The sequence below is a fragment of the Ictidomys tridecemlineatus genome, chromosome 10, assembly GCF_052094955.1.
Source record: "Ictidomys tridecemlineatus isolate mIctTri1 chromosome 10, mIctTri1.hap1, whole genome shotgun sequence".
Lineage (NCBI taxonomy): Eukaryota > Metazoa > Chordata > Mammalia > Rodentia > Sciuridae > Ictidomys > Ictidomys tridecemlineatus.
In genome coordinates this window covers 139,177,143-139,204,784 of record NC_135486.1, presented here as the reverse complement: position 1 = coordinate 139,204,784, position 27,642 = coordinate 139,177,143, and the positions used below count along the sequence as shown (strand labels likewise).

Sequence of the window (27,642 nt, the reverse complement as noted above, 5' to 3'; positions counted from 1 at the left end):
GACTAAAGGAATCTCCTGAGGTTAAGGGATATCTACTGGTTGTAAGGCATATAGTGCTTTCTATCGGAGAGACTACAGGAAGAATTGATTCTAAAAATGCCTCCCTCTAGCAGCTTAAAGAGAACACAGCACATTCTAAACATCAGAGCAGAAATTGGAAATTTTAAAACAGACTAGTGAAAGTTACCTATGTGCATGAGGGGAACCTGGGCACCTTTTACTAACTATCTCGTGTCTTTCTCAGTCCTACAATCTGAATTGCTAGTATTTCTGACCGGTGAAGGAAGGGAAGCATCCAGGAGGGAATGGATGTGGGGTTGGGAGTATTGTGTAGCCCATATGTTGGCAAATGTAATTGGGGATTTCCCAATTTCCACTGATCACCCTAGATACCCCTTAGAGCTGTCAGGAGGGGGTTCAAGAGAAAGGAATTCTAGGAATACGTCTGCGTGTAGCCCAGACCAGAATTCTGCAGTTGTTCCAAACTCCTTCCTTCACCTCCACGCATCCAAGGAAGATCAGGATTAGGGACAATTGTTCTCTGGGCCCAGACAGAAAAGTGGGAAGCGGCTTTGGCAGAAACCAACATGCCTCCTCTGTATGGAACAGGTGATTGAGAGCTGCCTAGATCAGGAAACCTCTCACCTGAGTCTTGAAGAGTGGCGGCTGCACTAATTGTGTTTAAGTAGCCATCGGGTGCCCACATCACCCTCCAGAAAGAGAGAGAGAGGGGCTGAGGCTGTGGCTCAGTGGTAGAGCATTTGCATAGCATGTGTGAAGCACTGGGTTCAATTCTCAGCACCACATATAAATGAATAAAATAAAGGTCCATATATATAAAAAATATTTTTTAAAAAAGAGAAAGATGCACCTCAGACAGACGTGGGGAGCATGGAGAGGCGCTTACCTTGGTGTAGATCTCGGTGGGACCTCCAATCTGTTATGCTGTTTACTGGTGATGAGTCCTTGCTTCCCCGAATGTTGAAGTATAACACCAGAGAAGCACGCCAAGGCAAGTGGAAAGTAGAAGCTTTATTAAAGGACAGCAGAAAAGACTTCTCCTGGAGGAAGAAGGGGACCCAAGAGGTGGAATCCGTGGAAGAGGGAAGTCTTCCCTCTTTTATAGCTAAGGTCTACTTTCAGCTTTCCCGCATTCCTGTCATATTCTTGTCCTTTGTTCTGTTATCTTGCAGTGATGGAATGAAGATGGGAAAGCCAAAAGGGTAGGGGACAGGTGGGCCAAAGGAGTAATCCGGGCAGGAAGGGCTTTTTGATTAGCATCTCCATGTTTGCTGGGAGCTGCTTCATTAACATTTCCTTGGGATGGGCTCTGGGCCTTGGGGACATTTCAATTTCCCCAAGAGCTGCTCTGGTTTCCTGGACTCCATTTTCTATAATGGCCTCGATTCTTGATTTTACTCAATATTAGACCCGATTTACCTAACTACACTAACTACCTATCTGTAAATCTGGCTTCACTTGCACCTAGCATGATGTTCTCAAGGTACATTCACAGTGTTATACCTGTACTGGTGTTTTGTTCCTTCTTATGGCTTAACAACATTCCCTTGTATGGATGGAATACATTTTGTTTATCCATTCATCAAAGAAAACCAGAGCTGCACAATAGTTAAAATGTAAGAACAGATTTTATTCAGGAACTATTACAACGGGGAAAGAGGGAAATAGACGAACTCTGAATACAACAAGGAAAAGTGGCGATTTACAGCGAAGCAATGGAAAGGGTGCTATTGGAGGACTTGGCTGAGGGAACACTGTTTAGAGGGTAGGTGACTCTCAGCTAACCTAACCTCACAGGAATCTTCTGGAGACAGGCCAGGGTGCTCAGAAATCAGCTGGGGAGGGGAGGGTGAGGAGTTTGGCCAGATGGTGAGGGTTGGGGGGGTGGGATTTACTTAGCAGGATTCTTGCTAAATCTAAAGGTCAAGATCTAGTTGGAAAGAGGATTCAAAGGAGACTGTGACCAAAGTTGGTCAAGGATACAGTCTGTCATTTGCTTCCACCTTTTTCTTAACAGGGCTGGGGTTGGGTACTAGGGTTTGAACTCAGGGGCACTCAACCACTGAGGCACCTATTTTTTATTTTATTTAGAGATAGGGACTCACTGAGTTGCTTATCGCCTCACTGTTGCTGAGCTGGCTTTGAACTCATGATCCTCATGTCTTAACTTCCTGAGCTGCTGGGATTACAAACATGCAGCCCTGTGCCTGGCTGCTTCCACCTTCTGGCCACTATGAACATGATCATTTGTGCTGTGGTCTCTGTGTACAGGTTTTGTGTGGATGCATGCTCTCGACTCTTGCGGGCACATTCCCAGGAATAGAATTGCTTGGCTGTGTGGTACCCATGTAGCCTGTGGAGGATCAGTGGCCTTTACTTCTGTCTCCATACAATCAGCACCAGAACGCTTTTGTGGCTAAAATGAATTCCCCTTTTTGTAGTCTCAGCACAAGGACTTGTGAAGAAGGCTTTGATTCATTTTGCTGAAGGACAGCAGGCACCAGTACAATCTTCTATGACTTTACAACCAACACTTCTGACTCTCACTTTTCATTTCAACTGCTCTATTGTTAAGTTGTACTGGTGACAGCATTCTCTTATTGGCCACTCCAATCCATCTCTTTCAGGGACCCTTAACAATGTAAATATCTATTTAAAGTTCTTTCATTTACTTCCCATATCATAAGGAAAAACAAAAATTTCATCTAGTTGGTAATATTGAATTCAATCTTTAGCCTTCTCTTCAATGATGATTCAATATAAGTTTTGTTTCTAAGAATTATTTTCATCTGGATAGTAAACAACATCCTAGCAGTTATGGTTATTCCTAAACCTAATCCCAAGGCAGACAAGGTGGCAGCAAATGCAGCTAATCCAAAGGACACAAATGGAAGAAGACCTCTCTGGGCTGCTCTCATGTCACTGTTCACGGTGTTCCACCCAAAGGAGTGACTGCACTGCTGTATATACAGTCACGATAAAAATGAGAGCAGCAAGAACACAGGCCAGGGGTGCTGAAAGGACAAAGAGTGTGAATGAAGCATAGAGTACCCATTTTGGTGCAGAAGAATGTCTTCCTCCTTCTGAAGTTATGAATTTCCTTTGTCTGTGCACTTTCCATGTGCCATTCTCAGGCCTCCAAGTTTTGGGATGTTAGTGCAAATGATGCCATCTCCACTATGAAGCACTCAGTACCTGCTGCTCAGCCACAGCATTTCCAAGGCCTGGGCTCACCCTGACAGACTTCCTCCTTCTTGGATACCTCACCATAGGCAACTGTGTCCAGAGCAAGCAGTAAGCAAATCATGATCACCAGAGCTGGAATGTGGGGCCTGTGCATTCTTGACCCTACTTGCCAACTCTCACTGGTTTTTGAATCCCCAATACTCAGTGGACTTTGAAGGGTCAGTAAATTTTAATATAGCATCCAGTACAGTAAGTTAGGCATGTCCCATTCTACTTGACCTCTACTACATGGGATGCTCTTGCCACCTGCTGGTCTACATGCTCCCTTCCTTCCTCTGACCCTCTTCTTAGTCTCCATGGATCTTTTCTCTGGCTCTGTTTTAAGTCCTTTCCCCTCCCAAGAGGTCTTTCTGCCTCAAATTTCTACTCCCTCCACACTGCCTGAATGGCCTGTCAAAAACACAAATCTAGCCACATCACTCTGCCCAAAATTGTCAATATTCCCCATTACCTATTGAATTGGATCAATTCTAAATTCCATAGACTAGTCTACAAGACCCTCATCTTTCCTCACCCTCTTCCCTTCCATTTCACACCCTCCCATCCAGCCACACAGAGCAGCTTGCCCCTTGCCAGGAACACTGCATTGCATTTCTCTATGACTCTGCATAACAGCTGTCATTGCCCTGAGTGCCCTTCACCACTTCTTACACTTGGGGAACTTCTACCTGTCCTTAATTTCCCAGCTTAAATGTCCACTTCCTCTACGAAGCCTTGTCTAGGTAGGTACTCCTTCCCCAAAGCTCTCAAGCACTTCAATGCCTTCAACATAAGCTACTGTAACAGTTTTCCTAGCTGGACTGTGTGCACTTTGGGAAGAAATTGGGCTTCATTCCATTTTGTATATTTCCAGGCCGAAACAAGACCTTGCTTAGTCAAATAAATAAATGAATATTCTAGGTTTGTGCTGTCCAGCACAGTAGTACACATCATATATTGCCACTGAGCTCTTCAATGAGGCTGGCCTACATTAAGAAATGTTGTAAATATAAAACACACAAAGGATTTCAAAGTCAGTGTGGGGGAAAAAGTAAAATATATCATTGGTATATTTATATAATGATTTAATATTGAAACAGTATTTTGCATATATTTGATTACATTAAACAGTACTGCTCAAATTAATTTCACTTCTCTTTTTTATGCTTTCTAACATGGTTAGTAGCAAAATTTAAAACTACATACATGCTGGCCTCTCAGCTTCCTAATTGCCACTCATAGTTACAGTCGTCAGAACGATCCTTTAAAATGTCACTCAACTCATACATGGAGCCTCACTGAGGTAGTTACATTCTCTAAAGCTGCCACAAGCACTGAAATCAGTGAATACTGAATCACTGTTTCTACAGCAAATACATGGTCAGGCTCCTAAGAGTTCCCCATTCACAACATTTTTGTCAACCAATCAACATGTAACTTTGTATTATGAGTGTCTTTGTTTAAAGACACCTTATTTAATATATATTGTTGAATCAATGCAGTTGAACACAAGGCCAAGGCTGAACAAAGCTCATGTAACATACATTTTTCTCAGGCACAGCACAACTGTTATGATTGGGATGTGAGGTGTCCCCCAAAAGCTCCTGTGTTAATGCAAGACTGTCCACAGGGAAAGTGGATTTTGAGAGCTGTAACATAATCAGTCCATCCTCGTTTGAATGGACTCAGTGGTTAACTGTGGGCAGGTGGGGCATGGCTGGAGGAGGACTGTCATTCGGGGTCCTCCCTAGAAAGGTGCATCTTCTCGAAGCTCTTTTGCTCTTCTTTCTGCTTCCTTGCTGCTAGGAGGGGAGCAGTTTCCCTCTGACATGCCCTTTCCCTATGATGTGTTGGGCAATGGAGTTGGCTGGCCATGGACCGAAACTTCTGATACATGACCCAAATCTACTTTTCCTTCTCTAAGCTGTTCTGGTTGGGTGTTTTGATCATAGCAACACAAAGCTGACTATAACAACTACTTTCTTGTGCTTAGGAATACTAGATAGCATTTCGGCCCTATACTTGGGGACATTTAAGCAGCAAAATCACCAACAAAAAGCACAAAAATAAGAAAAACATGACATTAAATATACCTCCAAAAGAACATTTTTAGACGGTGTACCCTTATTTTTTATTTTTTTAAAGAGAGAGAGACAAATATTAATATTTATTTTTCAGTTTTCGACGGACACAACATCTTTGTTTGTATGTGGTGTTGAGGATCGAACCCGGGCTGCACGCATGCCAGACGAGCGTGCTACTGCTTGAGCAACAACCCCAGCCCCCTTATTTTTTATAAAAAAAAATTTATTTGCTCTTTCTAGTTGTACATGACAGTAGAATGTATTTTGACATATTATATATACCTTGAGTATAGCTTCCCATTCTTGTGATTATACACTATGTGCAATTATATTGGTCATGTATCCATAAATGAACACAGGAAAGTATGTCCGATTCATAACTTATACCTAGGGAACTTCTACCTGTCCTTAAACCCCCAGCTTAAATATCCACTGCCTATCCTATTTCCATTCCCTTTCTGGAATAAGTACCCTTACTTGACTTCAGCTGAGAAAAAAATGAGAAAGCACCACAAAGTATTGATTTTGGGGTATGCAGGGGAATTTGCAAATATGAAATCTGTGAATAATGAAGGGTGACTAATTCTACTGCTTACAGCTCTTCAAGGGCTTTAGATTCCATTTATAAAATCCAAACTCCTGGGGTTGGGGATGTGGCTCAAGCGGTAGCAGTAGCGCTCTTGCCTGGCATGCTTGTGGCCTGGGTATGTTGTGTCCGCGGAAAACTAAAAAATAAATATTAAAAAAATTCTCTCAAAAAAAAATCCAAACTCCTTACAATGGCCTACAAGGCTGTTTTGTCCACAGCCCAGCAGTGCCAAGGTGGTGGGATAGATTTTGGGAAGGTCAAAGAAAGTGCCCAGACACAACATGGGAGACAGACAATTTATTAAGGAAAATTCATAAGAGCTCCATGACTGCCCCAGAAGAGCTCAGTGGCCAGGCTGACAGCACGCCAGTCCCTCATAGTATTTCTTCTCCTTCAGTGTTTTGTCCAATGGCAATTGGCTAGAGAAATCACACATATCCTTTATATAGTACCCTGGGTCCTACCCCCCACTCAGAAAGGCTGCAGAATCAGTCATCTTTATTATTTTTATTGTTATTTTAAAATATTTATTTTGTCAATGGACCCTTATTTACTTTTTATTTATATGTGGTGCTGAAAATCGAACCCAGTGCCTCATACATGGTAAGCAAGCGCTCTACCACTAAGCTACAACACCAGCCCGCAGTGACATCTTTAGCATTAGTTTGTTTAGTTTGCTTACACAACCGGCATCCCAAGAAGCAACTGCCCTGGTATTCAGGTAAGAAAGTGGCTTTCTAATGGTAACACTAACTTGCCCTAGTTCCCTGTGTGCATGAGGGAAAGCCAGTGTCCTTCAAGATAATGTGTATCTGGACACGGTGGCCCAGTCTTGTTCTCACTGTTCCCTTAAGTTGGTGGTTTTGGGGGAACAGAAAGGAGGCATTCAGGGACACAGTGTTTTCTTTTCTTTTTTTAAGAGAGAGAGAGAGAGAGAGGATTTTTAATATTTATTTTTTAGTTTCGGCGGACACAACATCTTTGTTGGTATGTGGTGCTGAGGATGGAACCCGAACCCGGGCCGCACGCATGCCAGGAGAGCGCGCTACCGCTTGAGCCACATCCCCAGCCCCAGATACAGTGTTTTCTAACCCCCTTTGCTTTAGGGACGACGGAAAGGCCCAACAGGGTGCGGGTGCAGTTTACCTTCCTGCATCCTCACACCGCGGACCACAGTGGCTTCCTGCCTTCCCATTCCAGCCTGTCCCCACCCCGCAATGGCCCTGCCCTTTCACTTCTGCCTCCTCCTCACCATCACCTCCTTTTCTGAGCTCCCCTCCAGAGGCACCACCCATACCGCGGGGGGCGCCCACTGGGCTTTCCTTCGTGGCCCTGGGGTTGGGGTTGACTTCTGTCACAGTGTTTCACGGCGCCTAACCGGACAAGAGTGCGCGGAACCAGGGCTCGACGACGCCGGGGTGCGAGGGCGGCGCGCACTCCTTCCCGCCGCGGGCGGGGCGGCAGCGAGCGCCAACTGCGAGGTCCCACGACTCTCCCGCCTCCTGAGCGGCTGACAAACAGGCCCGAGGTCCTCCCACGAGTCCAGTCCCACGCCGGGCTGCGCTCCGCCCTCTGACGTCACCAAGGCGCGTCACGTGCCACGCGAGGCCCTGAGCCGCGACGCCTCGGGCCCTGGGCCCATCTCCAAACCTACCTGCCTCCTCTGACGGGGCGCGTCAGGCAGCTGTTGAGGCGGCCGTTCCTGCTGCTGCGCTCGCCGCCGCTGAGGGTCCGCGGGGACGGTGAGTCACCTCTGCGCATCCGGGGACGGCTTCCGGCGGGAATCCCTCTCCGCTAGAGCGGGGGCTGGCCTCCCGCGGCGGTTTGGGGGATGACCTCGCCGCGGAGCCCCGCCCCGCCGCGGTGCCTGCCGGGTGCTGTAGGCCCCGCTTCAGGACTACAGGTCCCACAGGTCTCCGGGCGCACGGGGGCGGTGTGCGCGCAGAGCCCGCGGGCCGAGGGGCTCCTCCGAGCGCCAGGCCGGACCCGGGCCCTTCTCCGCGTCCCGCCGGCCTCGGGCACCAGGTGTCGGAGGTAAAGGTGGCGGGGTGGGGGCGGCGGCCAGCCTGGGGCTGTTCTCCTTGGGGCGCTGCCGAGACCCAAGGCGTTTCGGTGTCGTTGCGGCCGCGGAGCTGCGGCGACAGCTTCCCGGGGCCGAGAGTCCGGGGTTACCGGCCCTGCGGCCGCTCGCGTGAGCCCTCGTCACGCCTCCCCGTTTTCTGTAAGAGAGGGTTGTGCCATTTTTCTGCGGGAGACCGGGAAGAGAGGGCAGGGGAGAGGAGGGGAGGGCAGCCTCACCGTGTGGCCTCAAGGAACGGGGGTCGGGAGGGTCCCCGCGCGTGACCTTGGCGGTCCCGCGGGAGCCCGCCGCGTTTGCCCTCCCCCGCCGGGCAGGCCCGTGCGGGTCGGGACCTGGCTCTGCGCCGCGCTCCCGCAGGCGAATTGGGGAGGCGGCGGGTAGCCTGGCCTCGGGCCGTTCAGCACCTTGGTGGAGGTGGGTTCCCAGGGGCCTTTCCACAGGTGTCAAGGAAGAGAGCGGCTGAAAATCCTGCGTCAGCACGACCGGTGGCCGTTGTTAAAAGGACAGGGTCCTGGGGCTCGTCCCAGCCCCAGATTCTCATTCTGTAGTTATGGGGTGTATCCCAGGGAATCTGTAAATAATGAGCTCCTAGATAATTCTCAGGCACATGGGACTGAGAATCTCTGTCCCAGAGTGGGGATCAAGGACCTTCGGTGGGGGGCGATTCATAGCGTTTTTATCACTTTTGTATGCATTCTGAGGATGTGGGCTGGGGAGTGCCTAGGAAATTAGGACCGCTATCCTTGGTACTTTGCTTCTTACTTTGTTTGGGGTTGACACGAGTTGAGTGGAGAAAGGCCTGCCAGCTCTTATTGTCCTGCTCTTAACAGGAAAGAGCCATTCAGAAGACCATCTCAACCTCCCCTGCATTAGGAAAAAATTAGAATGCAGAAAAGTCGAAGGAATTTTACAGAGTATGTTAATGAACTCCATGTAGAATGTACAGTTAACATTTTCTACTTTTTCATCCACCCAGCAGTCCCATCTTTTGTTTATGCATATCTAAGTAAGTTGTAGATCACCAGTGTGTTTTCTTTTCAAATAGTTAAGCATGCATATCATTAACTAGACTCTAAGGATTCTTGCTTATTGATTTTTAACCAACAGAACCTCTCAATCCTGAGGACCTGAAGGAGTGTGTAGGTTTTTTCTTCACATGAGGAAAGACCTTTACATATTGCTCTTACAGAATTTAAGAACAGCTAGCCATGGCTCTAGACTCATCCTAAGAGCAGAAACATGAAATATATGAAGAATACTTAAGGGAACAAAATTGTTTTGAGAAGAAGAGAATAGAATGTGTCCCAAAGGACAGTGCCCCAGCAGTTCATTCTGGCAATAACTGAAGTGAGTTGTCAGCTTGTGTGTTTTTTTAGCTCTTTCTGTACCCTATAAGCTTGATGTTTGAAGCTGCAGGTGTGATGTGTGTTTTCTAAGCTGTAGGGGAAGAGGGCTGGGTAACACATTTGGCAGGCACATGGTGCTGATGAATTAGAGGTCATGACTTTGAGTCCCTTAGGCCCAGATACTTGGTTCCATAGCCACAACTACCAATCCCTCACCCTATTCCTTTAAGGGGGAGAGAAAAGTCAAGCCTCATGAAAATTCATTTCTGCTTTCAGAAACACCGTACTAAGCATGATGACATATTTTAACTCAGAGAGGACGCAGTTCAGGATGTGTAGCAGTTAAAGTCATGTCATTTTATGTTAAGTCCTGTCCTGTATGTGGAGGATATGCTGATAAGAAGGTAGCATGCAGGGAGAACTTGGGCCCTTAATGGGGAGAAGAGCTATTTTGGCAGTGATGATGGGGGGTTTCTTGTCCCACAAGGGGACTTGGAAATAGATTGCATAAAATGGAAGCATATCCATTTTTAGGACCCCATAAAAGGCTTCTGTGTTTACCTCCACCCTGTCAGGATTTCCCAAATCCTATCTCCTAGAGGCGGTAGAGGCTGCATTGTAATAGAGTGCTACAGAGGGGAGTTGGAGTCAGGCCAGGGGGCTGCTAGAGAGCTCCCACAGAGGGCCAGAGAGACACTGGTCTGACTGGCTCCTTAGCCTATGGGTCCACTAGGTCTGCTCACCACCTCTTCTGTACTATGAGTCATCAGGCAGTGCTCTGTTGATAATGATGGATTCTGGGACCAGTACTGCCTAGACTCAGTTAGCAAACCACATTGGAGGCCCCTCCATGTGACTTTGAAGCTTTGTGACAAGCTAGTTGTCTTCCCAGAGCCTCATTCATTACATCTGTGGTAGGTGAAGAGACCTTGATCTGGTCAGAAGACCTATATAAGTAAGCACTGAAAAGATTAGGGTTTCCTAATGTTGACAAAGTATAAACAATTCAAAGCCATGCAGTAAAGGGTAAAGAGGTCCAACAACACTGGGTGCAGTGGTGCACACCTAATCCCAGTGGCTCAGGAGGCTGAGGCAGGAGGATTGTAAGTTCAAAGCCAGTTTCAACAACTTAGTGAGGTCCTAAGTAACATGATGAGGCCTTGTCTCAATATTTTTAAAAAAGGCTGGGGATGTGGGTCAGTGGTTAAGCACCCTTGGGTTAATCTCTGGGACCAAAAATGGGGGATGGTTTCCAACATTCTGGTACTTTCCATGAAAGCAACTGTGATGCATTTTTGCTAATATTGGTTCATTTTTCCAGAAAACATTTCTTGTCAACTTTCTAGTGTTCCTGATTTTGTGGGTGCTGTGAGCCCCTGCTTGGTCTGTCCATTGGGTGATCCAACACCATCAGTTCGTACTACAAAGAAGTGTCTCATGGTTCAGTAAAACCTCTGTGTGTGATACATATCGTGTTCAATAAATGTTAATTCGGCCTGAATTCAGATCTAGTTACAGTGTCCGAGTTTTTCCTTCAAGAAGAAAAGGGTATGGTGGCACATACCTGTAATCCCAGTGGTTTGAGAGGCTGAAGTAGGAGGATCAAAGCCAGCCTCAGTAATTTATCCAGGTCCTAAGAAATTCAGTTAGACCCTGTCTCTAATAAAACACAAAAAGGGCTGAGGATGTGGCTTAGTGGTTAAGTGCCCCTGGGTTCAATCCCTGGTACCAAAAAGAAGAAAAAAAAAAGGAAGAAAAGGAGTCCACAGCAGGTGGGAGTAGGTAGGGAAGGGTACAGGAGTTGCTTTGGGTACATTTAAGGAGAATTTAACCCTATTCAAGAAAACATGAACAGTTGTCACAGTTTCAACTGACATTAAGTAGGAAAACAGGGCATGAGATTTCTGTGCAAGGTGGGGCCCTTTCTAAGTGTGTTGTTCTACTTGGCAGGTTCTCACCTCTTATCCAGGGAAATAGTTACACATAGTTACACAAGCATGCCTCAGCTAAGGAAGCAGCCAGACTAAGTGACTTGCACATGGTTGCCAAATAATGGCAGAACAGGGATACACACACAGCTCTCTTGAAACAATGGCATGAAGGGGGTGACAGGAACACAGGCTTCCCCAGCCCTGCTATGATTACTGCTTCATGGAGTTGATTGTCATTCAAAAAATGGCATTTTTTCCTGTTTTGATTTTGACCATAAACAAAGGCATTTTTATGAGGAAGCATGTGGAATCCATCTGAGCTGTGGCTGTGCTCTGGTCCTAGGGCATGGGTAGTGGGCATTAGGATTAGGAAAAGTAGGGGGCTGGGGATGTGGCTCAAGCGGTAGCGCGCTCGCCTAGCATGCGTGCGGCCCGGGTTCGATCCTCAGCAGCACCACATACCAACAAAGATGTTGTGTCCGCCAAGAACTAAGAAAAAAAATAAATAAATGTTAAAATTCTCTCTCTCTTTCTCTCTGTCCCCCTCTGTCTCTCACTCTCTCTTTAAAAAAAAAAAAAAAAAAAAGGATTAGGAAAAGTACAGGAAGTCCACTATGGTTAACCCCACACTCATAGGCTCATTTATTTAGCAAACATTCCAATGGTTTAGAGAAGTCCAAAGTACAGTTGAGTAGATTACGGTAGGTCTGGGACATGGGCTAAGCCCAGATTTTTCCCTTTCAACCTTGACCATCTGATGAGATAACATGGGTCTGAGTGCTGTTTGAACTATGGAATCCATAGGATTTGCCAGCTGGTCAAGGTTTCAGAGAAATAGTTTAGAACTCCTTTAAGCCTGTTCAGTTTTCCAGTGAACTGAAATAGGCCTTGAGGCTGAGGAGCCCCATCCCAGCAGTAGTCAGCCTGGATGTGCTCTCCACCTGCTCAACACATATTTCACGTGTTTCTGGTACTGTAGAGAAGTGGCCCCAAGTTCCATCTTTACCCCCAGGAGCTATGGGTCTGATGGACAAACTGGACCCTTGAGCATAACTTTCAAGTTCTCCTGATGTGAATGACTAATGCCTCAGGCCTGGGATTGCTTGAGTTCTTTCCACAAGGACCGGAAGCTTCCCCAGTCTCAGCCCTTCTATCTAGTGAGGATCCAGTGACTTGTTGACTCAATTTAGAAGTAAAAAGTCTTAACTCTGAGGGATGGGGTTGCGGCTCAGCGGTAGAGCGCTTGCCTAGCATGTGCAAGGCCCTGGGTTCAATCCTCAGCACCATATAAAAACAAATAAATAAAAATAAAGGTATTGGGCTGGGGATGTGGCTCAAGCGGTAGCACGCTCGCCTGGCATGCATGCGGCCTGGGTTCGATCCTCAGTACCACATAAAAACAAAGATGTTGTGTCTGCCGAAAACTAAAAAAATAAAATATTAAAATTCTCCCCCCCCCTTTATTTAAAAAAAATAAAAAAATAAAGGTATTGTGTCCAACTACAGCTAAAAAAAAAAAAAAAAGTCAACTCTCAATAAGTAGTGATTTAGAAAAACAGGGCTAGAATGTAGCTCAATGGTAGAGTGCTTGCCTAATCTGTAGGAAGCCCTGCCACTGACCCCCAGTGCAACAAAAAAGAAAACTTGGGTGGTGATTTCTTTGCTGAATAAAACTGCTTTTGCTTAAACCTACCCTGCTCAGGGGAGAAGGCCTCAAGTGGCCACTTCTCAGCCCTTGGAGTCCCCAGGCATTCTCCATCCCTGAAGGCTCAGGCTCCACATATGTGTGTTTACCAGCTTTGCTGGAGAGTAGCCACACTGTGACCCGTTACTCTGTAGTCCCAAACAGGCCAAAAAGTAACTGTACCAGTTGGAGGTGGTGGCCAAGTGCTCTAGGGTTCTCCACCTCTAGCACTTAACAGTTTGATAGCAGGGCTTTGAAGGACTCATATTAATATACAGGCAGCGTGTAGGAAGTGGAGATTCATGGGATTGCCTGATTTCTTAAGCTCTACAAAAGCCTCGCAGCTTACTTAAAAAGTGGGGTCCTGCAGTAAGTAGCCAGAGGACCTAGCCCAGCCCCTCCCCCCACGACCTCCCTACTTCACCTTCCCTGCTCTCAGCACCTGCTGTACTCAGCTGCTACTCCTCGGTCATTGCCTGTGCCTCCTTCCTACACTGCATACATGGCTCACCTCATCTTCAACCTGGGCTGGAATATTCCCTGCACAGTGAAGCTTTCCCTGTTTAGGACACAGCTCTGAGGCATTCCATTCCCAAGTTTTTATTCCTCTATACAACTCACTATATAACAAGCTTTACATTCTGTGTCTCACAGTCCCTAGTCCCCACCCTGCAACCTAAAATTAAGTTCTATTAAGACAGGTGCTCCTTCATCTTCACTGCCTAGGAAAGTGTTGACACCTAGTAAATGGTCACAGTTTATTAGTTGGATAAAGTCATATACCATGCCTGCATTTCAGTTGTGTTCCTAATAGCTGTTCATCTTGCAATGTCCATGTGCTGTGTCCTTCCCTGGAGTCCTGGGCATCCACTTTGTTTGTTTGTTTGTTTGTTACCAGGGATTGAACCCAGTGGTGCTTAATCAGTGAGCCACATTCCCAGCCCTTTTTGATATTTTATTTAGAAATCGGGTCTCACTGAGTTGCTTTAGGGCCTTGCTAAATTGTGAGACTGGCTTTGAACTCCTACTAATCCTCCTGCCTCAGTCTCTTGAGCTGCTGGGATTACAGGTGTGTGCCTGGCAAGGGCATCTCACTTTGAATGCAGAATTGAGTTCTCACATGCATGGTTATTGGGTTAGATTCTGAAGTTGCTGGTAGAGCAAAGACCTCATTTGGTCACACTGTCCTTTAAAATCCTTGAATGGCCTCTAAGCTGTGAGCATATGGAAGGACTGTGGCCCTGAAGAGATAGCATGAGCCATGTTTCATTTCCCTCCCAGCCCTATTCTCACCAATGGGTAAGACTAGGGGGGCCCACCAGCATTACTTCAGCTTTTTGTTTGGGTGCCATGAAGTCCACATAAACTAAATGAGTGGGATGGAATTCCCCTGCTTGAAGCAATTTGGTCCCTAAGACTCCGCATTTGAGAATGTGGGACAAGAGACAAGGCTGATGGTACTATAGAAAAGAGTGTAGGGCATGATCAGGACAGTAGAGGTCCTGTCTCAGATCATTGTCCCTGAGCAACTGGGATAGCCACAGCCACCCTTAGAGCCTGCTCCCCGTTCATTGGCACTGCTTATTGTTCCTTTTGCCCACTGTAGTCTCCAGCACTTCACACATACTTGCCTTTGGTGGGGGCTTGATTAATGTATATCACTTAAACGAATGTCAGCTGAAACTTCAGATGTAGTCATCTCTGGTGGCTTTTCCAGCCCTGAAAGGTGATCTCTAGATAAAACTTTTTTTTTTTTTTTAAGAAAGAGAGAGAGAGAGAGAATTTTAATATTCACCTTTCAGGCTTCGGTGGACACAACATCTTTGTTTGTTTGTGGTGCTGAGGATTGAACCCGGGCCGCATGCATGCCAGGTGAGCGCGCCTCCGCTTGAGCCACATCCCCAGCCCTAGATATCTTTTTTTAAAAAATATATTTTTAGTTGTAGTTGGACACAATATCTTTATTTATTTTTATGTGGTGCTGAGGATCAAAACTCAGCATCTCACACATGCTAGATGAGTGCTCTACTGCTGAGCCACAACCCTAGCCCCTTTCTAGATGTCTTGAGTCATAGAGAAATACACATGGGCAAACATAGCAGCCCCAACATGACACACACTCTCACTTCTGCAAGGAAAAAAATCCCAGTTTTGTGTTAGCTTCAGGTTACGGGAATTTAGTGAAGCTTGCATATACTACATATAACATGAAACTGTATACTTTTGCTTCCCACTCACAGTTCCCCAAGAACTGCCATTCCTACTCCTCCTGTGCAACTCCACTGACCTCTATGTCCCTGTTTCTGTGACCCCACAGAGCAGGTGTAAGTAGTCTTGAGTGCCACAAGAGCAGGATGGCTCTGCTGTGCCCCAGAACTGGTTACATTCTCTCAGGTATTCTTTTTCCTGGTTGTTGGGGACTGAGAATTGAACTCTGGGGCACTTGACCACTGAGCCACATCCCCAGCCCTTTTTGCATTTTATTTAGAGACAGGGTCTCTCTGAATTGCTTAGCACCTCGCTTTTGCTGAGTCTGGCTTTGAATTCACGATCCTCCCACGCTGCTGGGATTACAGGTGTGCACCTCTGAGCCTGGCTCTCAGGCATTCTTTTTTTTTTTTTTTTTTTTTTTTAGTTGTAGATGGACATGATGCCTTTATTTTATTTACTTTTAGGTAGTGCTGAGGGTCAAACCCCAGTGCCTCACATGTGCTAGGTAGGTGCTCTACCACTGAGCCACAACTCCAGCCCCCCTCAGGTATTCTTATCAGCCCTGCAGCATAGCTTTTTCCTGCGTGTTTAAAGGCACTCTTGAAAAAGCTGTTTATAGCAACATTGAACAAGTGTCATTTTGAGGCCTGGCCCAGGAACAGTTACAGATCTCCATGTCTGCAGTGTTTTGTGTTTATTTACCAATTCCACCTACAACTTGAGTGTCTCACTAGTGCTGACAGGTCACTGCAGTTCATGTTCTTCCCCCACCAGAGTTTTCTTCAAAATGATTGAAAGAATACTGTCATATGAGAGATCTGAGTGTTGCAAAGCCACCTCTGTTCTGAGGGAAAGCTGAGGGGTGGGAGTACGCTGTAGTTTTCAGGTATATTTGATGACTGAAGTATATGGAGAAAGAAAGGGGATCCCAGGGATTGCTTCTTCCTGCAGCAAGGGGAGACTTGGGTGATGCCTACTAGAGGCTCGGAGCCCCTCCCCTGTGCTCAAAGGCGTTTCTGTCCCAATTAAGACTCTTCCATCTGGTGGCTGTGACTGTTGTGACCACATGGCTTGATGGCATGAATAAACCTTGTGCTTTCTGGAAGGTCAGGATGTTATGTCTTGATGTCACCCAGCTGACAGCTGGTTCAAATAGTCAACCCAAAGATGATTTTGTGTCAGCTCAGTGCAGGCAGAGGTAGGAACTTCTTCAGAGCTGCATTTTGATTTCTCAAGTGATGGCTCTTTAGGCTTATGTTTCTAAAATTAGTTGACTCTTAGTTACCACCTCCTGCCTGTGGGCAGGTGCCATTGACTTTTTTATTTGCTAGTTGTGGTTCCACTTGTAGCTGTTTTCTATCCTTTGCTCATTTCTCCTGCCATCTGTTCTTCCTTCCTTTTCTGTATAAAGCAGCAGGACATAGAAACAAGCTTTCTGGAACAGCATAGGAGGCAGTGCAGAGGCTGCGCTGTGTTCAGTGCAGCTCTAGCCTGGCCTTTGACAGGCCAGGAAACTCACTGCATTCAGTTTTGTCAGGGACCTTGTGGGGATTTGCTTGCTGTCCTCTGTTAGGTGGCCTGCCAACTCCCCAGGCCAGCCTTGAGACTACTGACTTAACAGGTCCAGTAGGACCCTCAGTTTGCCTAGAGCACTGGGAGGTGGCCTGGTAGAGAATAGACTCGTACTACCAAACTGAAGTAAGACCTCCATGCAGACCAAGCACCAACTTCTGAGAGAGGACCGACAACCTTGGGCTCACTCCATGAGCATTTTCTCCTCTGGGTAAAACTAGATTGTAGTCTGAGGCACCTTTCTGGATTGAGGAGAAATAACATAAACCTAGCACAATTATGAGTATTTTGGAGAAAGAAGCATTTAGAGAAGCTGCTCATCACACATAAGGAAAAGCTTCTGTATTTGTATTTAGGTATAAACAAATCACCCGGAATCTCAATACCCAGAGAAAGCAGCTAATGTAGAATCACAGGCTACTTTACATCCTTCCTTCACTCAGCATTGTCAGGACCATCTTTCCATGTCACTGCAAGTAGCTCAGAGTAACACTGTAACACTGTAAGGTAGACTAAGTGGTTCTGACAGTCCCTTTGGTGGGATGTCAACACAGTGATGCAGTGAACACCTTTGCAGGGGATCGCTGCACCAGGTCCATTTTACCTCTAGGGTAGCACTCCTGTAGAAGTCAACAAGAAGAATGCAGGCACACAGCTCTTGTCCAGGAAAGCAGAGCTGCTAGGTACAGGGAATGCAAAAGTAGCTTGCCAGAGCTTCACAGGAAGCTCAGCCTGCTGCAAAGTGTAGTAACTGTTGTTGTCATAGTTCCTGTAAGTCTTACTACTTCTAAGTTTAGAACCATTAGCCCTCCTGTGTGTGGTGGCTCATGCTGGTAATCCCAACAACCTGGGAGGCTGAGTCAGGAGGATCACAAGTTTGAGGACAGCCTCAGCAATTTAGTGGGACCCTGTCTCAAAAAATAAAAAGGGAGGCTGAGATTGTGGCTTAGAGGTAAAGCTCTTGCCTAGCATGTGTGAGGCACTGGGTTGGATTCTCAGCACCACATATAAATAAATTAAATAAAGGTCTATTGACAACTAAAAAAGCATTTAAAAAAATAAATAAATAAAAAGGGCCGGGGAATGTAACTCAGTGATAGTGTCCCTGGGTTCAATCCCAGTACCCCTCCCCCAAAAAAGTCATTCCTAATAAACAATAGCAGGTTCTCTTTATTTAGCGTCCCTTGTGCCAGGCCCTGTGCTCTGAAGTATTTTGCACCCTTTTTGTTTTTTTTGAAGTGAGAGAGAGAGACAGAGAGAATTTTAATATTTATTTTTTAGTTATTGGCGGACACAACATCTTTGTTTTGGTATGTGGTGGTGAGGATCGAACCTGGGCCGCACGCATGCCAGGCAAGTGCGCTACCGCTTGAGCCACATCCTCAGCCCTATTTTGCACTCTTGTAAGCTTTGTTCCTACCCCAACATATAAGCAGATGAGAGAAACAGGTCACAGCTAGGAAGTGGGAGGGGGGCTGGATTTGTTCTGGTTGATGCAGAAACACATCTTGACTCCTTGCCTCATCTACAGCCTCCATGCTGCAGCAGGCACCTCTCTGGGGTGCAGCTTCCTCAGGAGGCATCTCTCTGGGGTGCAGCCTCCTCCGGAGGCATCCCTCTGGACTCCTCTGATAACAAAGCCCTGGCCCTCTGTCCAGGCCCTTAATGTTGCACTCACATTCTGGGGTTCCTTCAGCACTTTGTTCTCTATATGAACTGAACCCCAGGAGCTGCCTGAGACTTCTCAGTGTGGAGGATGAACTGTTTTAATGATAATACAAAAATACATTTTGTAATGTGCTGGCTGACCTTCCCATAGATGGTGCAGAATTTAGTGGGAAAGAAACTGTCAAAGCCTGTGCTGGCCATTGTTTTTGTGTCACACAGCATACACACACAAGCCAGTATCAGTAAAAGGCAGTAAATGTTATTAGCCAGGTGGGTGGTGCATGTCTGTAATCTCAGCAATTTGGGAGATTGAGGAAGATTGCAAGTTCAAGGCCAGCCTAGCAATTTAATGAGACCCTGTATCAAAATTTAAAAAAGGATTGAGGATATAGTTCATATAGCCATGGGTTTAATAACCAATATCTCCCTCCCCCCAACAAAAAAGCAAAAACAAAAACTGACCAGCTATGGGTGTAGCTCCATGGTAGAGTATTTGCCTGAGAGGTCCTGGGTTCCATCCCCAGCACCACACACACAAAAAATTATTCAGTGGCACTTCTTTGGACATGAACAAAGTAAGCCTGCTCCTTCAAAAAGACAGTGGATTTATTTTTGTATATATTTTTTTAAATATTTATTTTTTGGTGTAGATGGACCCAACACAATGCATTTTATTTTTATGTGGTGCTGAGGATTGAACCTGGGTCCCGCCCGTGCTAGGCAAGCACTCTACCACTGAGCCACAATCCCAGCCCCAAATTTTTGTATATGTTGTCAGTAATAAGTTTATTATTATTTCCAGTAATAAAATTTGAGATATCAAATGAAAATCAGATTTTGGAAACATATCTAACACTGTGAACTTGATAGCTTCTTGATATTTATTTTATTATTACTTGTTGGTGCTGGGAATCATGCAGGGCCTTGCACATGCAAGTCAAGCACTCTACCATTGAACTACATCCCAGCCTATTTCATGATATTTAAAGACTTTTCTGATAATATTGGTGGTGATGCTAATAGTATGATTGATTGGTTAGATTATTTCTGGTTCCTCATTTTGTATTTCTAATATTGTATTCAAAAAAACCAAAATCTATTTGTGGTCCTCAGTAATCAAATATAAAGGAGCCCCGAGCCCAGAAAATCTGAGAAACACTGCTTTGGCAGACTCTGTGGAACTGGAATTTCAGAACATCCCTTTGGGCCCTATCTTTTCTGTCATCTCTCTGCCTCATCCCCTGTTGCCTATCCTCAGGCTCTAGGAGAGCACACATACATGGAGAGCCAGCCAGGTTGACTATCACAATGGGGCAGGAGCATCAGAGTACCCGCCCCACTCCTGGACTTTGCCTCCATAATGGCTTGGCAGTAAATCTGCTGGTGGTATTCTGCAAGGGGACAGATCACAGGTACATGGTTGGTACCCATGGTTGCAATGTATAGGACATTTTCAAGTGAGAATAGTTTTCCCTCAGATTCTATTGAAGTTGCTGTAGCTAGCAGGTCTGTATCCTGCTACCACCCTCTCAGGATCCTGCCATGGTGGGCAGGTTGTTGCACATTGGCCTAGCTTTGGCCTTGGATTCATTGCACTGCTCTCTGCAGTGAATGGAGGAGGATGCCAGAGTCAGTGCCCAGTGCCCTGAGGTCTTGTACTTGGCTCCTATCTGGGAAGCAGGAGACCCAGAGTAGAGCAGCTGAGCTCAGCACATCATGAGGGGTCCCCTCCCTCCTCTGCCCGTCTCCAGAGTCAGAACTGCCCTTTACTGACCTGTCTGGAACCATAATCTATTCAAAGTATAGTTATGTGCTACCTAACAAACAAATGTGTGGTCAACAATGGACTGCATGCATATATGAGGTGGGTCCCCTCAGATTATATTGTCTGGTGGTGTCATTGCCATCTTAGCTTGTATAAGCACTATTTCTCAGAATGCAACTTCATTATTAAGTACAGTTCAGTGCTTTTAATATGTTCACATTGTTCATCCATCCCCATGATCTAATTTTATGTTTTTATCCACCCAACACACAGCCCCCCTTCTGTATGGAATGGTCCACTAGGACCAGGAGGCAGGTGTCCTAGTTTCAGTTCACAGGAAGTTGGAGGCTCTGATCTGCCCAAGGTCTTGGATTTGAAGTCAGGTTTATCTGGTTCCAGAATGCTATTTCTTTCTGTCCTCACCATTTTCCCATTAATAGGGCCTGGAATAGGGTCCATCCTTTCCCCTGTGGGAGTTGGAGAGGGAGGTAAGGTTTCAGGTTTTGGTGCCATGCTGACCCCATTTTAGAAGACTGACAATGTACTCTTTTTTAAAAATTTTTAATTTTTATTTTAATTATTTAGTTGTTGATCAACCTTTATTTTTATTTATTTATATGTGATGCTGAGAATCGAACCCAGTGCCTCACACTTGCTAGGCAAGTACACTATCACTTAGCCACAGCCACAGCCCCTGTACTATCTTCTTTTAAATATCTTTTTTTGTGAATGGAACAGTACCTTTATTCATTCACTCATTTGTTTGTTTTTATGTGGTATAGTTCTGAGGATCAATGGAACCCAGTGCCTCAAATGTGCTAGGCAAGCCCTCTACCACTGAGCCACAGCTGCAGCCTTCAGACTGTGCACTTTCCTTGAAGCTAAGTCACATTCCATGTGTCCTGGGATGGGAGTGCAGTAGAGCAGTTTTTATTGGTTTCATGGCCCCATCGTGTACCCTAAAATCTACTGCAGGCATCTCAAAATCTCTTTTCTATCCTCACTCTGGGGAAATCTCCAACTGGCTGCTCCCTGGAGAAGCAGCAGGAGTCCATAAGACCAGGTGCCAGGCTAAGTGAAGGTGAAGTGTGCTGCATTCCCTGGCAGAACTGCATGAAGGGGCAAGGGAAGTGAGGCCTGGGCTCCAGTGCTGCAGTACAGAGCAGGTTTTCATTATGAGATAGACCCTGCACTGAGCAGGCCCCAAGGCTCCTTGTGCTGCTTAACCAGCCTTACAGGCATATGGCATTTAGAATCCAGATGTCCTCAGTATACTGGGGATGTGGGATGTGAGGGTGGCTTTGCAGAATAGTGCTTGACCCTGTGTCTGAGAGCAGTGGGTAGGGTGAGAATTGTGTCTTGCCCCTGGGAAGTTCCCTGCCCCATCAGGTACACACACCTTTGGGAGGATGGATTATAGCTGCAGTGGGATAAAGACAGGTACCCTTTTTTTCAGGTGTCTTTAATAACTTCCTATAGAAAGGCATGGTGGGTGCTAGGTTGTTGGTCATCAGCACAGGGGCCAATGGGTCCCTGGTGACCGGTTCTATCCCCCAGTGGACCAGGGGCATGAGTAGGTCCAGCCTCCCTCTCTTGGACACATCACCCCCTTTTTCCCCTGAGGGCTCCCCTAAGTTTGTCCCACTTCCCCCATACTTCACTAAATTCTCATTCTAAGGGACTTACTTATTAATGCCAGTAATAGGGATTCTAATGAACAGCTCAGAGAAGACAGGCTCATGCATGTCTTGGAGTTCCCACAGTGCCTGCTCTTGTGCCTAAGACACTCTCCCTTCTTGAGTCTGGAGCCTTCTGACTCAACAGCTGCTTTTCTGCTCTGGCAAAGGCCAGGACCATTCCTTCTGGGATGGGCTTCTTAATAAAAATGCCATCAAGGAGACAATGAGCTCCATGGTCAGTTTCATCTATGAGGCCCCCATAGCCAGTAATCCAGGCCTCCCCCTACACCTTTATGGAAATTACCCATACTTCTTTAGCTTCTGGGAAGCACCTCTGCCCCCTTGAACCACCCCTCAGGGCTGAGCAGTGGTCCTCCCAGCATCCTTAACAGTGTGTCTGAAAATGGGTAGGAGCAGGAATTTAAGGCTCAGAAGAAATCCTTGAGGGCATCTGACACTGATTGGGAGGCTGTGTGACTCTGGAGACGGAGCTTTGTTGGCTTTCTTGATAAAATGCAGATGCTGAAGGGCTGGCCTGTGGGCTGCTCTGAGGGTTAATACTTGTGCAGGGAATGTCACCTGATTGAGGACATCAGGATTGTTCCTTCTCCATGGCCTTACTTAAGACCACCTCTTGGGCTTCTGCAGCCCCAAGAGTCTGGGAAGAGATAAATGCTCATGGAGCATGTGCCCTTGCAGGGCTCTCTCAGACGCCCGTCTCATCCTACACTGGGTGTGTGAAGCTACACCTCACTGGACCCTTTAATAGGTGAGCCAGCATTGCTACTTGAGTTCAGTAAAGAATGTTCCTTGTTTCCTGTGCTTTAGCTGAGATTATTATCATCTGCCTGAAGTCTGTGGGGAGTCCAGATGCCAGATGAGCTCATGAGCCCTGGGGACTGAGTTTTAATATGGTTTTATATTGGAAGGCACTTGGGGCATTGGTGTTTGATTTTGGGAGATCTTCATGCCACACTGTCCAGATACTTCTATCCTTATGAGGGATCTGCTTCACATTCTCTGCTGCAGTTTGGGAAGGTAGCTGAATGGATATGGGTGTGAAGGGCTGGGCAGCAGTGTACAGCAGGCAGGGCTATGGAGAGGAGACATTGAATAGTACTAGAGCCCTGCAGCTACTGGGTGTAGGGTTCAACTTCTCTGCTTACCATGTTTCTAAATTTTAGCCACCTTGTGGATATAAAATCATATTTCAGTGTGGTTTTGAAGTATGTATGTGTGAGATGCTGGCAGTGGAAGCCAGGACCTTGCATGTGCTAGGCAAGTGCTCTACCACACCACTAAGCTACAACCACAGCCTGAAGGAGCATTTTCATTCTTCAAAGTTTGTTTTTAAACAGAGGTCTCAAGTGTTGCCGAGGCTGTCCTCCCAACTCCAAGGCTCCAGTATCCTCTTTGCTCAGCCTCTCTAGAAGCTGGGACTTTAGGTGCACCATGCTGGGCTTTGGTTTTGATTTTTATTTCCATTGTGAAAAAATATTGAGCCTGCCATTTGCACTGTGTATGCTGTTGTAGCATACGATGAACTTTTTTCCTTGTTTGTACTATTACTCTCATTTGCAAAAAGAAAGTCTCATTTCAGAATGCTATTAATGGTTTGTCGTTTATAATGCTAAGTAAGAGTGAAGGCAAGGAGACCTGGCTTCCCTGCTTTTCTCCTAATACCTAAGCAGTAGGTGCTCAGGGAAGTTGGTGAAAGAAATTAGGCAAAGTATTTAACTTGACTGATTCTATTTTTCCTTCCTGGCTCCAAAAAAGTCCAGAGACTAGGCAGACCCATATCCCATCATCCTGATTCTTTTCACAGTCATTGCATGGGTAATGTATTTGTCAAGACTGGAGAGAGGGGGTGGTGTGCAGAGGACCCAGCAGCCACAGGACTTGGGGACAGAAATCAGACCTGTGAGGTCGGGCAGGACAAGAGTATGTAGTGATTAGGCTTATGGGTGGCACAATGAGTGGGGATGTGCCCAAGCCTGGCCCAGCAGCTCTCACAGGCTAAGTATGCTGCTTCTTCCCTGAACAGCTCTCTAGAGCCCTGTCCATCCTGGCCAGCCACTGAGGACCCACTTCCTTTCTCTGAGTACCAGGGGTTTGAGGTAAGAAATCTCCTGGAATTCTTTCCCTTGGACCTGGCAGCCTCTGGCGGTGATCAGCCCCTCCATGGATGCCTGTAGGTAAGGGGAGGACTAGGTGTGACTGCTCTTCTGTGGAGCCCTGGGTCAGCTTCCCAGGACTGCTAGTCCCCAGGACTGCTGTCCTTGCCTGAGTGACTAGAAAGGTTCAGAGAATAGCAGCTCTAAGCTACTGGTCCCCAGGGTAAGGTGGGACCTCCCCTGTGATGAGCAGTCCAATGATTTGAGTTCTCCAAGGCACCAGCCCCAGCCTATTGCCTCCAGAGCTGGGAGCTATGCATGAAGGGAATGTGACAGCTTGGGCACCTGAGCCAAAAGCAAGGGACCCTGTGAAAAGAGGGCCTATGTGTTAGGGCTCAGCTAGATACCTCTGAGGACATCTTGTGCAATGGCCCTCAACACAGTCCTGAACCTGAGTGGAAAGCAGGTTGATTGGGAGCTGAGTTTGTATCTGGTTTTCCCTCCAGGTCCAGAAGCAGCAAATATGTCTAATGAGCCACCCCCTCCTTATCCTGGGGGACCTACAGCCCCACTTCTGGAGGAGAAGAATGGAGTCCCACCCACCCCAGGTAAGAATCCCTCCTCCCCAGATGCAATTGGCCCCTCTACACCATTTGTTCTCCAGGATCACCCTGTGTCCCAAAGCAGTGATATCTGGCATGGCCCATGTGCTGACCACCTGAGCCTCCACTTTCTGCTTCTGTCTAGGCCGTACCTCCCCAGCTGTGATGCAGCCCCCACCAGGCATGCCACTGCCCCCTGCAGACATTGGCCCCCCACCGTACGAGCCACCAGGTCATCCAATACCTCAACCTGGCTTTGTCCCCCCCCACATGAGTGCGGATGGCACCTACATGCCTCCAGGTGAGTTTGGAAGGAGTGTTGGGATCATTAGAGCAACCACTGTGCATCTTTCACTGTAGGCAGTTGGTGATGGGCCAGACTGTGGATGTGAGACAGGGTAGCAGGGCCTTGTGCTGGGTTTGTCAGGTTAGAAGGCAGGCACTCAGGGAAGGCCCCTCAGTTACAGTGGCTCCTAATGACTGAGTGCTGTAGGACTTCTTCCTACCAGGGACGTGGCTCCTAGTAGATGTCTGGATCTCTGCCTATTTGCAGCTCTCCACAGGCCCAAGGAAGGGCCTGTGGCTCTTGTTCAGGCTGCCAGGTAAGGTGGGATGACTCTCAACACACTAGGCAAAGCTATGTATGCAGGAGAGGAGTAGGAGAGAGGCGAGGCTTTTCCTACTGTGGTAGGGCCCTCATCCCTGCTGATTCTGGCTGCCTAGTCCCTTCATGCTAGAGGTGGGAGAGCAAAGGGAAGTCAGGTCCATGTTCCTGGCTCTCTATCACATTTATCCTGGTCCCATAGTGTGGGGACTAGAAAGGACTAGGAGAATGTGGTTGCTTGAAACAGAGCCCCGACCACAAGTCTTCACTGGTACTCTGTGGCTCCAGGGTACAGGAAGCTTTAGGCTGCACTTGATTGCTGGGTCCTGGGTTTTGTGTTCATGCCACTAGGGCAGGTGGCCAGCCAATGAGTGACATAACCTCTCTGTTGTCTTCTGTGCTACTCAGGTTTCTACCCGCCTCCAGGCCCTCACCCACCCATGGGCTACTACCCACCTGGACCCTACCCACCAGGGCCCTACCCTGGCCCTGGAGGCCACACAGCCACCGTCCTGGTTCCTTCAGGGGCTGCCACCACAGTGACAGTGCTGCAGGGAGAGATCTTTGAAGGCGCACCAGTGCAGACTGTGTGTCCCCACTGCCAGCAGGCCATCACCACCAAGATCTCTTACGAGATTGGCCTGATGAACTTCGTGCTGGGTTTCTTCTGCTGCTTCATGGGGTAGGTGTGGGGTGTTCGCAGGGTTGGACCTCCAGGGCTCTGCAGACTGCCTCTGCCTCTTCTCTTCAGGCATCAGCCTTTTTCTCCCTGTCTCTGATTCAGGTGTGATCTGGGCTGCTGCTTGATCCCCTGCCTCATCAATGACTTCAAGGATGTGACACACACGTGCCCCAGCTGCAAAGCCTACATCTACACATACAAGCGCTTGTGCTAACAGAGCTGAACTCGGACTCCCCAGCCTGTCAGTGGCCCCCTCCCCATGCTTCGCTCCCTGTGCTCAGTGGTTGCTTCTCCTCCACTTGGGGTTGGAAGCTAGGCCACCCTCCCCTGGAAGTCCTGTCCTCTTCTCCTTGCCCTACTCTGAGCATCTGACTCTTCCAGCAAAAATTCTGTTGGCTTTAAGGCCAAGGGCCAGTGGATGGCAGGGGAGTAGCACTGAGCTTGTGTTTTGCTGGTTTGCTTGGTGTTTTTGATCCAGAAGATAAGCTGGAAAGGGGTCCTTATTTTTCCATTTCCGTCCAAGGTCCAGGCTCGGTCCTGACTCTCCATGGGGCCATAAGCTGCCAAAGCAGGTCCCAGCCTTTGGTTCTGCAGTAGAGGCTGTACCTGGAGCCACAGTTGTTTCTGCTAGGCTGACAGTAGGGCATCATCTGGACCCAAGCAGAACAGGGTCATAAGGCCTGGGTTTAGTGTAGGGTACACTGCACCTCTAGGGTGCCAGAGGTGGGGCATGCCAGAGTTAATGATCGCCAACTCTGGCCCTCAGCACTCAGGTATGGAAACCCAGTACATCTCTCTGTCCAAGTGCCCAAGAACCCCTGGTACAAGGTAGGGAGGATGCTGGGTAAGTCATGGCCCTGGTAACCAAGAGGGACTCATCCCCACTGTACCCCCCTTTGAACTGATGTGCAGACCCCCTTTTTGGCCACACCTCTGTGAACTCCTATATTTTCTGGGGCCAGAAGGAATGCCCATGAACCTAGCCCATCCTGTCTACCCTGTGTCCTCACTGTGTGTGGGTACAACCTTGTCCAATAGCTGCTATGTCCCAGCTGAAACAGATGGCAGATAAAAGGGCCCCCCCCCTTAGAGGCACTGGGATTTACAACATCTTCACCCTTGGTTCTCTTCCTGGAAAGCACTAGGCCCTTTGCCTCACCTGACTTGCTGTTGCTGTACCTACTCCCTCTCTTTGGGACACATCAACAGAAAGAGCTGTGGCGCTGGGATGAGGAAGAAGTGGCGGGTAATGCCCTAGTGGATAACTGTCTTGCTTGCCCAGGGCATAGACCCAGAGCTGTCTTTATTTCCTAAATGGTTTGTCTGTAAACTTGCCCACATGGACACTGTATTCCTGCTACTGTCCCGCTCTTGGTCGCGCACTGCCACTGCATGGCCTCCTGTCACTGTGAATCGTGGCCTGGTCTCAGTTTGTAGTTTCTCATTAAATTGGCCCTTTCACTCCCCTGCCCTGACCTCTCTCTGCTCTTGCCTGGTTTCCTTCTTTTCTGAGGGAGTCGGGGGGGGGGGGGGGGCTACAGGTAGTGAGGAGGCAGGTAGGGGGTTGAGCCCAACTGCTCTGGGGAAACATTATGTAGACCTGCCCTGGGAATCCAGCTGTGACTAGGCCAGGGCAGAAACTGCCTTTGACAGTTTGAAAGTCACCTTTCTTTCTGATGTCGGCACCTTGGCATTTACCCTTGGGACCTGCAAATTGGAGTCTACCCATCCCAAGCTTGGGCTTGATGTCATCCTGCTCTGTAGCTCTTTTTCACTTGGATAGAG

The 27,642-nt window shown here is 47.4% G+C and overlaps 2 protein-coding genes and 1 pseudogene across 7 annotated transcripts in view; 1 reads left to right on the top strand and 2 right to left on the bottom strand.

Annotated features, from left to right (window-relative positions):
• Positions 1–7,781, bottom strand: part of C10H16orf96 (chromosome 10 C16orf96 homolog) — a 59,030-nt gene extending 51,249 nt beyond the window's left edge. The window contains exon 1 of the mRNA XM_078024871.1: positions 7,574–7,781. The gene's annotated coding sequence lies outside the window, so the exon portion shown is untranslated. The remainder of the gene's footprint in view (positions 1–7,573) is intronic.
• On the bottom strand, positions 1,631–3,174 carry LOC101973918 (palmitoyltransferase ZDHHC6 pseudogene; annotated as a pseudogene).
• Positions 7,502–27,332, top strand: Cdip1 (cell death inducing p53 target 1). 6 transcript variants are annotated; one of them, XM_040278176.2, is made up of 7 exons: positions 7,811–7,953; positions 23,900–23,972; positions 24,476–24,577; positions 24,634–24,655; positions 24,693–24,872; positions 25,584–25,857; positions 25,960–27,332. In XM_040278176.2, the coding sequence occupies exons 3-7, from the start codon at positions 24,500–24,502 to the stop codon at positions 26,069–26,071; spliced, it is 666 nt and encodes a 221-aa protein (XP_040134110.1). In that variant the 5' UTR covers positions 7,811–7,953; positions 23,900–23,972; positions 24,476–24,499; the 3' UTR covers positions 26,072–27,332. The 6 variants fall into 6 exon arrangements, with proteins under 6 accessions (XP_005327193.1, XP_021583286.1, XP_040134110.1 ...); XM_005327136.5 differs by lacking the exons at positions 7,811–7,953; positions 24,634–24,655 and adding an exon at positions 7,502–7,661 and having other exon boundaries at positions 24,717–24,872; XM_013359518.4 differs by lacking the exon at positions 24,634–24,655 and having other exon boundaries at positions 7,886–7,953; positions 24,717–24,872.
• The last annotated feature ends 310 nt before the right edge of the window (positions 27,333–27,642 follow it).